Here is a 12,493-nt window from a genome sequence, read left to right on the forward strand (position 1 = left end):
CTATGGCCCTGGTCCAAAGCAGTGCACTATATAGAAGTACCATTTGGGATGCATCCCTAGTCTTGGTTCTGAGTTTCAAGCTTACTACCCCTGTCCTTTCTCCTAACTTTTAACCCCAGAGCACAGACCCGTGAGGTGGAGCACCACTCCATTCACAGCCAGTTCAAATGTATTGATGAAACCCTCTTTCAGTGCAGTAAGAAAGTGTCGGAAAAACGTATTATTCAATCTGAATGAGAAGAGGTACAGTACAGAGATGATATTGGGATGAATTAGAGGGATGTTTTCATGAATCAGACACTATGACTATTTGTTTTGAATCTACTGTGTGCAGGGCTGGCGTTAGCCTTTTGGGGGCCGTAAGAAGGGAGCCCCCCCCCCCCGTGTGAGCTTACAGGGCAGATCAACAGGCGCAACCAACAGACAGGGTGAGGGGTGGTGAACGACTTGCAAGCGGTGGGTTCCGAACAACAGTGACGAAAAATGTACACAAAAAATATATATTTTGGGGGAAATTATACCACTACCCAAAAGGGCACTTTGGAGACTGGAAGGGCAAAAGGGCATGTGCTTGGATAGCTGACAGGTAGAGCCCTATCTGAGCATGTGCCTGGATAGCTGACCAGGCTAACTACCAATCTAAAACATTTTGCTGACGTGGCTAATTGAGTGTCTGTCATTGACTGACATAACAAGAGAAAAACTGCTGATGCACAATCACATTTCAAAATTGCACCTGGTGTATTCTACTATTCTAACTCTCAACAGTAAGTTGAGACCCGACTGAGTCCCCCCCCAAAAAACAGCTTATGTCGCTTATGCCTGGAACCGGTCCTGTGTGTGTGTGTGTGTGTGTGTGTGTGTGTGTGTGTGTGTGTGTGTGTGTGTGTGGCGTGCGTGCGTGCGTGCGTGCGTGCGTGCGTGCGTGCGTGCGTGCGTGCGTGCGTGCGTTCAAAGATGAACAAATAGTCTATGATAAGGATAAAGGACACCATTTATGAAGTCCATACAAATATACTACCATAACTGTCTGAAATCTAAATTTGCACATACTGGTAGCTTACTTGTGTAACCCACTCCCCCATTACCCCCTCATCCCCTCGCTTCAGCAGCAGGAAGTGTCATGCCACTGTCATTAGGCCTACTACAAATAGAAACAGTTCCTTAAAAAAAAGGATCTTCAAGTGATTTCTACCAAGTAGAGTGAACGCCTTCACATGATCATTTCAATAACCCATGGATCGCGACAGTGAAGATATGATTTCACTGTCCATCATAGAGAGATACAGTATAAGACGTCACCCACTGTGCGATTGTATGTCTCTAACTGTGTGTGCGTGTTTCTGTGCGTGCGTGAGGGCGAGAGGGTTTTGTCTAGAAAGGATACAGCTTTTGTCAAAATTGACTTTTTGGAGCAGGTTAAGTTGAATTTATGCAGCAGTTTAGAATAATTAGGTAAAGGTTATGAAAGGGTTAGGGTTAGCTAAAATGCAAAAAAAAAAAAAAGAAAAGCTGTATCCCATCTAGAGAGAGAGCAAGTAGACATATACATTCCGGTTTTACATTTTGTCTAAAGTGATGAAAGAAGCCTAGCCTAGGCTACACTAGAAGTCATAACAGAACGAGGGCATCGACATCAGAAATAGACCAAATTTGAAGCAGTCGTATTTCCAAGATCTGTTATTCTCTACTTCTTATATTATATCATATTATATATCACTGCATGCTGCTAACCCACATTTGACTAGAAAAATAGAACGCTTTGGCTACAATTTCTGAATATTGAAAACTGAACTATCTTACTGATAGCCCCATAAATAAACTTCTTCATACCGAGAGAAAATGGGAAAGATGATGCGTGATGTTGTGTCATCACACTCACAGAAGACTGATGCATTCTTTGGCTCAGCCGGGAAAAAACAGTGAAAGTATAAATCAGGATACCGTTACCGGGCGGCTGTCACTGGGTGACCCCGGACGACCTCAATCACCGTTTCCCATTTATTTATTTTTTTACACAGCTTGTGCTGTTTTAAATTAACATCTTCTGACGCTCAGCCCCGACCGCGACTTAGATGGGGAGTCCCTATATTCCATGTATGGAACAACCCCCCACCCGTCTCCTGGGCTGTCCAATCCGGTCCCTTGAGCTACATTGACGAGGGTGCTGTGTAAAATATTATCATATATATACGCCCAGACCCACCCTTGATGCTCTGAGTCTCCTCCAAGCTTATGCGGGAACTGTCTGCCTGTATTACCGGTGAAGTAGCTAACTAATTTACTATCTGCTAAAATGGCACCCAAGAAGGACGCTAAGGCGGCACCCGCCAAGAAAGCCGAGCCTGCAAAGGCAGCTGCACCCGCACCCGAGCCTGAGGTGGTGGCCGCCCCCCCTCCACTCGACTTGTCCACAGTCAAGGTAACTATGTTCTGCATTTCCCTACCTCCTCTAGCCTTTGCCCTGCATCCTCCCTCTATCCCTCTAGCCTGGCTTCTTTGTCTGTCTGCAAAATACAAGTTTGAATTATTATTTCCTGAGTCACAACATAATGTAAATAGTTAGGCTACAAAGCTTTATTATTTGCTATGCTCCTTTAGTCTTTCCGTTGTATATGTTCCGTGGTATTTGGCCTGGTTGGTCATTGCAGTGTGTTTTGCTGAAGTTAGGTACAAGTTAGGGAATGGTTGTCAGTGAAGGGCCATTCTCGATACATGCTGATGATGCAATCATATAGGACTAGGCTGCACATTTATGCGAGAATGTGAAATTTCTATTCAGTTTAAATGTGAAAGACTGCCTATCTATTTGTGTGCCGTTTGGATATCGTAGGCAACTGTTAGGCTACTTATTATGTTTGATGAGTAGGCCTAGGGTACCTATTTCAACTTGTGGAGTTACCACAGTTCTGGAATAGCTTAAATAAAAGTGGTGTTGTATTTGGACAAAACATTAGGTTGGGATTATTTTGGCATGTATTTTCCATACTGTAGCCTATTATTATAACCATATTTGACAAGCGATAGCGAAATGGCAAGAGCACGCTTGGACCCACGGACCTAGTTCTGAAGCAGAATTGAAAGTGTTAAGACATCAGTACCTCGGATAGCTGCGGAGAGATGCTGCTTGCTCACCTAAACCACACCCCATATGCCCCTCGGGTTCCTTGATAGGCTGAAGGAGTTTGTGACAAGGTGAAACTGCAATGGAACTTGTCACCAAATGTGGACATGTTAAAGTATCTAAAGATGGACCTCCAAGATCGAGTGCCATCGTAGGAGTATAGCTGTGGAGCTAATTTTGTCTCGAGGATTGATAGGGGGTAGTGTTTCTTCCGTGATTGATGAGCTGATGGGAGCAAAACGTTTAACCTTTTTTTTTTGTATGCTTATTTGATGTGGTGGTTTCGATGTATATGCCCAATTTTGAATCCAACTGTCAAAATAAAGATCCAAATTATGAAGTAGGCTACAATACAACCAGTATTGGTCCATTATACATAATACAAAGAGATATATGCATATTAGGCTATATATACCTTCTTCACTTTCTCATTTGCAAACTGACTGTCTAATTTGCTCTACACTGTGAGGAGTCTGGAGAAAATCCACAGCTACATAATCACTTAAAAGTTGTACCTGTTTGCTCTTAAGGTAGTGAGCCTCTTGTGTATGGCCCAGGCCTACCCCAACAGTCCACGTCCTTACAGTTTAGGTAGTATGAGACCTAAAGTAAAACTGCAAGACTGTTGCTCCCAAAACCTCATCCCCTTCTTATGGCACTCTGATTCATTAGTGTTTGAGATGGACTGTAAAATAGTAAGGAGTCATCCCAAACACCCTGCAAGTCATTATCTGGGCCTGGAAGTAGTCTTGGTGGAGGTAGCCTACTACACTGGTAGTCTTGGTGGAGGTAGCCTACTACACTGGTAGTCTTGGTGGAGGTAGCCTACTACACTGGTCGTTTGGTGGAGGTAGCCTACTACACTGGTAGTCTTGGTGGAGGTAGCCTACTACACTGGTAGTCTTGGTGGAGGTAGCCTACTACACTGGTAGTCTTGCGGTTCCAAGACTCTCATTCCAGAATCAGGTTTAGGAGAGAAACTGTTCTGGGGTGAAATAGAAAGGCTGTAGTCGAGGCTACTCAACAATTTCCCTAGACAGTGTAACAGCAGGGTTTAAATCCATAGAACGTCTCAGATCTGATAGCAGACAGGGGCTACGGTAGAATTGTGCCTAAATGGAATTACTTCATTGGCTGTAAATGTTCGAAAGTAGGCCCCACTTTCTTTCAATGTTCTGACTGTTGTTCTCTGCTGCCCTCTATAGGTGGAGTTCACTCCCGACCAGCAGGAGGGTAAGTTTACTAAACCAAATTACTAAGGGCCAGTTTCCCGGACACAGATTAAGCCTAGTCCCAGTCTAAAAACCATGATCAATGGAGATTCTCAGTTGAAAGTGTTTCTTAGGCCAAGACTAGGCTAAATCCGTGTCCTGTAAAATAAAAATAAAAAATAGATATCAGATGTCACTATCAAACGTAATCAGTAACAATACTGTAAAACAGATCATTATCACTGCACCTTCGCAGACCTGGGTTCAAATACTATTTGAAACCATTTCAAATACTTTATCTGAGCTGGATTGAGCTTGCCTGGTTTAATGGACCAATAGAATAATTGCAGAACTGAAATCCGAAAACCTTGCTCACCTGGCACCCCAGGCAGGCAAACACTCAAAATATTTGAACAATTTCTAGTAGTACTGCACCTCTGACTCCTAATAAAAAACACTAAAATAAATCCACTCTAGGTCCTTTTAAAACATGGATTAGCTGCCACTCCGATTTCTATCTCAATGTTAGCCTACTAATACTAAACCCGGACTAAGTAGTGTTTACAAAGATAACAAATACAAAGATGGGTGAAAAAATGCAATAGCACTATTTCAGCTAGGCTTACTTCCGATCTGACTAAACCAAATAACTTGTAACATTAAACAACCTCTGGAGTGCATTTACAATGTAATATTTCCTATAGAGGTGAACATTCTCAAATTACATGCACCTGAAGACATTTTCAATACATTTTCCAAAATTGCAGTGGTCAGCCTCTAAGGTTCTTTGGACACGGTTGACCCCTCCGTATGAACCTTAATGCAAAAGCATTATGCCTAAATGAACACTGGTCAAAAATAATTATACATTAGCTAGTTTATATGAACGAACAAGAAAACTATTCAATTTAATCGAAAATATGTTTGGACCACAGATTAGGACACCACTTGACCTGTTATAAAATGTTCTAATCTGTCACAATGAGTTATAATGTTATAACAAGAAGTCTAGTTAGCTGCTGTCAAAGTGAACCCATAGTAGGGGATGATATCCTAGTATTACATAGTATTCGTTGAACACATTCACTGATTGACAACATCATGTGGACAGATAACTGGCATAGGTCTTTAAAGTTGTTGGGGAATATGGACCATCTAAAACACCTTTATCCATAGGCCTAATAACACACATAGGAATCCCATTTTTAACTCCATTCTCGTAGACATTCTAAATGTCAAACAAGTAAACGCATCCATGTCTTGTATTGTCACCCTTTGATAAAGTCTAGCTCATTACGAGCAAGCAATAGGCCGCGCAGTCATCGCGCCAGCCGGGAGTTGTTTAAGCCACGGTCAACATTCTCTTGGTTTATTTGTGTCAGTCCACTCACAGCATTGCCTTCTAAAGGAGTGGAGCTCATATTCTCTCTTCAGTATCGATTCCAAGTCGGCTCCTGGTCGGCGAGAGAGAGAGAGAGAGAGAGAGAGAGAGAGAGAGAGAGAGAGAGGAGAGAGAGAGAGAGAGAGAGAGAGAGAGAGAGAGAGAGAGAGAGAGAGAGAGAGAGAGAGAGAGAGAGAGAGAGAGAGAGAGAGAGAGAGAGAGAGAGAGAGAGAGAGAGAGAGAGAGAGAGAGAGAGAGAGAGAGAGAGAGAGAGAGAGAGAGAGAGAGAGAGAGAGAGAGAGAGTAGAGAGAGAGAGAGAGAGAGAGAGAGAGAGAGAGAGAGAGAGAGAGAGAGAGAGAGAGAGAGAGAGAGAGAGAGAGAGAGAGAGAGAGAGAGAGAGAGAGAGAGAGAGAGAGAGAGAGAGAGAGAGAGAGAGAGAGAGAGAGAGAGAGAGAGAGAGAGAGAGAGAGAGGAGAAGAAGAGAGAGAGGAGAGATGAGAGAGAGAGAGAGAGAGAGAATTGGCAAGGGCACTAGAACAGTCTGCAGCACCCTGCCTCACCCTACTAGAATCTGAAGTCAAATGTCTACTGTTTTCTGTTGATCTGGTGCTTTTGTCACCAACCAAGGAGGGCCTACAGGAGCACCTAGATATTCTGCACAGATTCTGTCAGACCTGGGCCCTGACAGTAAATCTCAGTAAGACAAAAATAATGGTGTTCCAAAAAAAGGCCCAGTTGCCAGGACTACAAATACAAATTCCATCTAGACACCGTTGCCCTAAAGCACACGAAAAACTATACATACATTTGCCTTAACATCGGCGTTCCAGCAGGTATATCTCACTTGTCACCCCCAAAGCCAATTCCTCCTTTGGCCGCCTCTCCTTCCAGTTCTCTGCTGCCAATGACTGTAACGAACTACAAAAATCTCTGAAACTGGAAACACTTATCTCCCTCACTAGCTTTAAGCACCAGCTGTCAGAACAGCTCACAGATCACTGCACCTGTACATAGCCCATCTATAAATAGCCCAAACAACTACCTCTTCCCATACTGTATTTAATTTTTTATTTATTTATTTTGCTCCTTTGCACCCCAGTATTTCTACTTTGCACTCATCTACTGTCAAATCTACCATTCCAGTGTTTTAATTTCTATATTGTATTTACTTCGCCACCATGGCCTATTTATTGCCTTTACCTCCCTTATCTCACCTCATTTGCTCACATTGTATATAGACTTATTTTTCTACTGTATTATTGACTGTATGTTTGTTTTACTCCATGTGTAACTCTGTGTTGTTATATGTGTCGAACTGCTTTGCTTTATCTTGGCCAGGTCGCAATTGTAAATGAGAACTTGTTCTCAACTTGCCTACCTGGTTAAATAAAGGTGAAATAAATAAATAAATGTAAAAAAGCTGTGAACGATCTGATAGACAAGGCAAGAAGGGTCTTCTACACGATCAAAAGGAACATAAAATTCGACATACCAATTAGGATCTGGCTAAAAATACTTGAATCCCAAAAACTATACATACCTTGGCCTTAACATCGGAACCACAGGTAACTTCAACAAAGCTGTTAACGATCTGATAGACAAGGCAAGAAGGGTCTTCTACGCCAGAGAGTACACAGTGGCAGAATACCTGACCACTGTGACTGACCCAAAATTAAGGAAAGCTTTGACTTGGTCCAGACTCAGTGAGCATAGCCTTGCTATTGAGAGAGGCCACCATAGGCAGACCTGGCACCCAAGAGAAGACTGGCTATGTGCACATTGCCTGCAAAATGAGGTGGAAACTGAGCTGCACTTCTTAAACTCCTGCCATATGTATGACCATGTTAGAGACATATTTCCCTCAGATTACACTGACCCACAAAGAATTTGAAAACAAATTACATTTTTGATTTTGATAAACTCTCATATCTATTGGGTAAAGTACCACAGTGTGCCATCACAGCAGCAATATTTGTGACCTGTTGCCAACAACAACAAAAAAACAGGTTAACCAGTGAAGAACAAACACTTTTGTAAGTTCAACCCATGAAATACGTACAACCCTCATGAAATAGATATGGTACTGTGTTTAAGGAACCTCATATTCATCATCTCCAGCACCTCCCCAACATCAACATATGTGAAAATTGCACATTTCTATGTTTTGTAATAAAAAAGAAAGAGGAAGATAGTGTAAGTGTTTCCAGTGACATAATTGGTGTGCATCATGTGATTTTAATCAACCTACTAATTAGTTGATGATGTCATTGGAAACACTTATCTTCCTCTATTTTTATTACTACATAACATAGAAACACACAATTTTCACATGTTTTGATGTTGGGGTGGTACTGAAAATTATGAATATGAAGTAGAAATGTCCCTTTAAGTTTAACACTGTTCCAGTGTCTTTATGCTGGGTTAAATGTGGAAGACACATTTCAGGTGAATGCATTCAGTTGTACAACTGACTAGGTATCTTTCCTTTCTCTTTATATGGGTCCACAGACTCAACACTTTCAATGTTGATTAAACACTCTGTGTTCATTATTTTTGTTTATTGTTAATTAACACTGGAGAATTTGCAGTGAGGATAATTAAAGGTTAAATAAAATAAAATAAAAATATTAACAGATGGTAATTCTACATCAAGTTACAAAATTGAAATGGATAGGGCGAAGCTCGCATCATTCAATTGAGATATTCACAATTATCCCTGCAAAAAAAACGATACACCAAAGTGGTGTGCATGTTCATTTCATAGATCTCTTGGTATGTTATCATAGCTTCTGTTGGCCACTAGCCCAGGCATTCTGAGGATAATAAAACCCTTCCTCTCTCTCTCTCATCCCTCTCTCTTCTTCTCTCTCTCCTCTCACCTCACCTCACCACAGACTACAAGGAGGCTTTCGGTCTCTTCGACAGGGTGGGTGACGCAAAGGTGGCTTACAACCAGGTCGCTGATATTATGCGCGCCCTGGGACAGAACCCCACCAACAAGGAGGTGCGCAAAGTCCTGGGCAACCCTTCCGATGAGGGTAAGGCACACACACGCACACACACATACGCAAAGTGATACAAGGACACACAGGCACAGGCACACACACACACACACACACACATACGGAAACAGTACAAGGAAGCACAAGCGCACATACACACACGTACACACACACACACACACTTTCCTTAATACTGACTCTGTGTACAATATTCTCTCCACTTTAGACCCTCAGTCCTTCATAGTTGAATTTGTCCTAATATAGCACACTAGGGGGGAGGACATTTACACATAAGTGACCACACCTTGGCAATTGTCTGCTCCCTTTTATAGCACATTGTAACAATTCAGCACCTGTCATGATGGACATATCCCTCCATTGGTGGTGTAGCTGAGTTGCTGCAAGAGGCCTTTGAAGTATTTTGGGTTACAAAGCCTGACATTGTGAAGCGTGATATACCTTTCTGTTATTTCACTATGTATGTGTCTACAAATGCATTGTATGTAGTAAATCTGTGTGTACAGGAGCTATTATTATTATTTATTATTATTAGTAGTGTACTGTATGGTAAGGACCAGGGTGAAGTTGCCCCTACACACTGATCTGGAGTCAATTTAGCATATTCCCGACTAATGGTTAAGGTTAGGATTGGGAGAGGGAAAAGCTGATCCTAGATCTGTGCCTAGGGAAAATTTCACCTCGGAGCATACTGTATACTTCTAATGCATTTCCTCTCACTCTGGCTGCCCACAGACATGGCCGGCAAGAGATTAGAGTTTGAGGCCTTCCTTCCCATGCTCCAGCACATCGTAAATGACCCAAACAAGGGAACTTTTGATGACTACGTTGAAGGTCTGCGCGTCTTTGACAAGGAGGGCAATGGCACCGTGATGGGGGCTGAGCTGCGTATTGTCCTTGGTACACTGGGTGAGTGGCCGCCCAGGCTTAGTTGTAACATGAAGTGCGTGCGTGCGTGTGCGTGTGCGTGTGCGTGTGTGTGTGCGTGTGTGTGTGTGTATGACACCAGACCAACTGATGACCTGGCCTTTCTCACCTCTCCCTCCCTCTAGGTGAGAAGATGAGCGAGGCTGAGATTGATGCCCTCATGCAAGGACAGGAGGACGAGAACGGCAGTATCAACTTTGAAGGTAAGCCTTCAAGTCTTCTAAGTCTTAGGTCACGTCGCAAATGGTACCCATTTTCGTAGTGCAAAGGCAATATGCAAAGTGCAAATATTGCCATTAACCTCATTATAATCTGTCAGCGTGATTTGATTTGAAACTTGTCTTCAACAATGTGCATTATAAGTAGGTGACTATTTATGTATTGCTCAGTTTACTAAACACTAGTTAAGTAATTGCCACCTTATCAAGCAGATTGTTGATAAAAAGTTAAAAATTAAATCACGCTGACAAATTATCATATGGTTTATTGTAATTTTTGCACTTTGAACATTGCTTTTGACATATGAGAATCGCTCAAAGTGTACTACTTGATACCAGGACCAATAGGTGGGAATTCTGACCCGAGTTAAACGCACATAAATGACACGTAATTACATTTTTATGCACTTATCTGTCTATGCATATTCTGAACTTGAATTTCAGCATGAGAATAGCATGCTATTCTCCCGCTATTCATTTGGGGTGGAGATCAAAGAAATGAAGGTGTGGCGAATACAGCCATATTCTGACCTTGACTTCATTCCCTCATAATTCCACCACCTTTACGCGCAATGAATAAGGTTGAGAAACGGTTCAAATAAATGGAACAGCATCTACTTTCTTTTGTAGTTGATAGAAATAACACCATTCTCCACGCACATTCTGTAACACCATTCTCCACGCACATTCTGTAACACCATTCTCCACGCACATTATGTAACACCATTCTCCACGCCACATTCTGTAACACCATTCTTCCACGCACATTCTGTAACACATTTCTGTAACACCATTCTCCACGCACATTCTGTAACACCATTCTCTATGCACATTCTCTAACACCATTCTTCATGCACATTCTGTAACACATTCTCCACGCACATTCTGCAACACCATTCTCCACGCACATTCTGTAACACCATTCTCCACGCACATTCTGTAACCATTCTCCATGCACATTATGTAACACCATTCTCACGCACATTCTGTAACACCATTCTCCACGCACATTCTGTAACGCCATTCTCCATGCACAATCTTGTAACGCCATTCTCCACGCACATTCTGTAACGCCATTCTCCACGCACATTCTGTAACGCCATTCTCCATGCACATTCTGTAACACCATTCTCCATGCACATTCTGTAACACCATTTCCCACGCATTCTGTAACGCCATTCTCCACGCACATTCTGTAACGCCATTCCTCCACACACATTCTGTAACACCATTCTCCATGCACATTATGTAACACCATTCTCCATGCACATTATGTAACACCATTCTCCATGCACATTATGTAACACCATTCTCCATGCACATTCTGTAACGTCACTATTGAACTAGGGTCTGTAGTGCCGCCTCTAGCACTGAGATGCAGTGCCTTAGACCACTGCGCCACTTTTGTGCGTGTATGATTCATGCATACTTTCCTAACTCTAAAATGTGCCTAAATAATTGACAAGATTGAAGAAAAAAAAATCTACCAGTTGGTGCTGAAACAGAGACATATATGCATATATTAGATGGATTTCTTTCATTGATCCCTATATTCTGAACCCGTTCTCTCAATGTATTTATTCCGTTCAATCTGTCGACAAAATTCGAATGAAAGGGACACCGTAATTAAAGGAATGGCTTAAGATAAATGTACCGTGAGCTCTATTGAATGAAAATTCCACAAATAAATCTGTTATTCAGTGTGCTCAAGGTAGACACACCTTTGGAGTGAATACCAACTACTGAGAAGTGCGTAGGAAAGGCGTAAATGTCCTACGTCTCAATCGGGCCTAATGTACATACATTAGAGTCACATTTCAGATTATACTGTAGTTCTAGATTTGTATGATGTTTTTGTTTTTAATTTAGATCAAATGCTTCACTAGCTCACTCCTCTTTCTCTCCTTTTTAATTCCCCTGTGACCCCCTGCCTACCTCCTCCTCACCCCTCCCTTCCTCTCCTCTCCTCTCCCTCCCTCTCTCCCCTACCTCATCCTCTCTCTACCTCCCCTCACACCTCCCTCACTCTCCTTCCACACCCCTCCTCCTCCCCTCACTCCTCCCTCCCCCTCACCCCTACAGCCTTTGTCAAGCACATCATGTCTATTTAAGGATCCTCCAGCTGCAGTGGCTAACGAGGAAGCTAACGTGTTATCTGCAGACCCAATGGTGTCAGGACATCCAGTCCCCACTGTTAGTCAACCACCACCTGAGAAACAGACAGGGGGATAAAGGACTATGAGATGTCATTTCTAAACCATTTTTTTTTTTCATTCTTTTTTTGTTGGTCTGACTCCGACCTTCGACTCTCTGCTATCTATTCTCCTCCATTAGAAGCTGTCCTTTCTTTTCAACCACCAACCAGCAGATGTTCTTGTTGTCTTGTACCCCGCCATACCCCGCCATCTTGGCGGGGTATGCCTCTCCACCATGGGTCGGTGAAGGAAAGGGGGTAGGGAGGAGCTACCCATTCCATCCCTTACTTGCTGCCTGGATTGGGCCAGTAGAGGTGACTGGCTTTGCTCTAGACTGGCCATCAAAACTCACTCTCCCCTATGTCTTGATAAATTTTTCTCCTCCGCTATTTCACGAAATAAACTTTTCAAAAACC

At 42.6% G+C, this 12,493-nt stretch overlaps 1 protein-coding gene across 1 annotated transcript; it reads left to right on the plus strand.

The window, feature by feature from the left end:
- Positions 1 to 2,208: 2,208 nt before the first annotated feature.
- Positions 2,209 to 12,493, plus strand: myl1 (myosin, light chain 1, alkali; skeletal, fast). The gene is made up of 6 exons (XM_024006931.2): positions 2,209 to 2,422; positions 4,330 to 4,357; positions 8,612 to 8,755; positions 9,473 to 9,646; positions 9,790 to 9,867; positions 11,965 to 12,493. Exons 1-6 carry the CDS (start codon positions 2,297 to 2,299, stop codon positions 11,991 to 11,993), a joined length of 579 nt encoding a protein of 192 aa, XP_023862699.1. The 5' UTR covers positions 2,209 to 2,296; the 3' UTR covers positions 11,994 to 12,493.

The sequence above is a fragment of the Salvelinus sp. IW2-2015 genome, linkage group LG2 (genome assembly GCF_002910315.2).
Source record: "Salvelinus sp. IW2-2015 linkage group LG2, ASM291031v2, whole genome shotgun sequence".
Lineage (NCBI taxonomy): Eukaryota > Metazoa > Chordata > Actinopteri > Salmoniformes > Salmonidae > Salvelinus > Salvelinus sp. IW2-2015.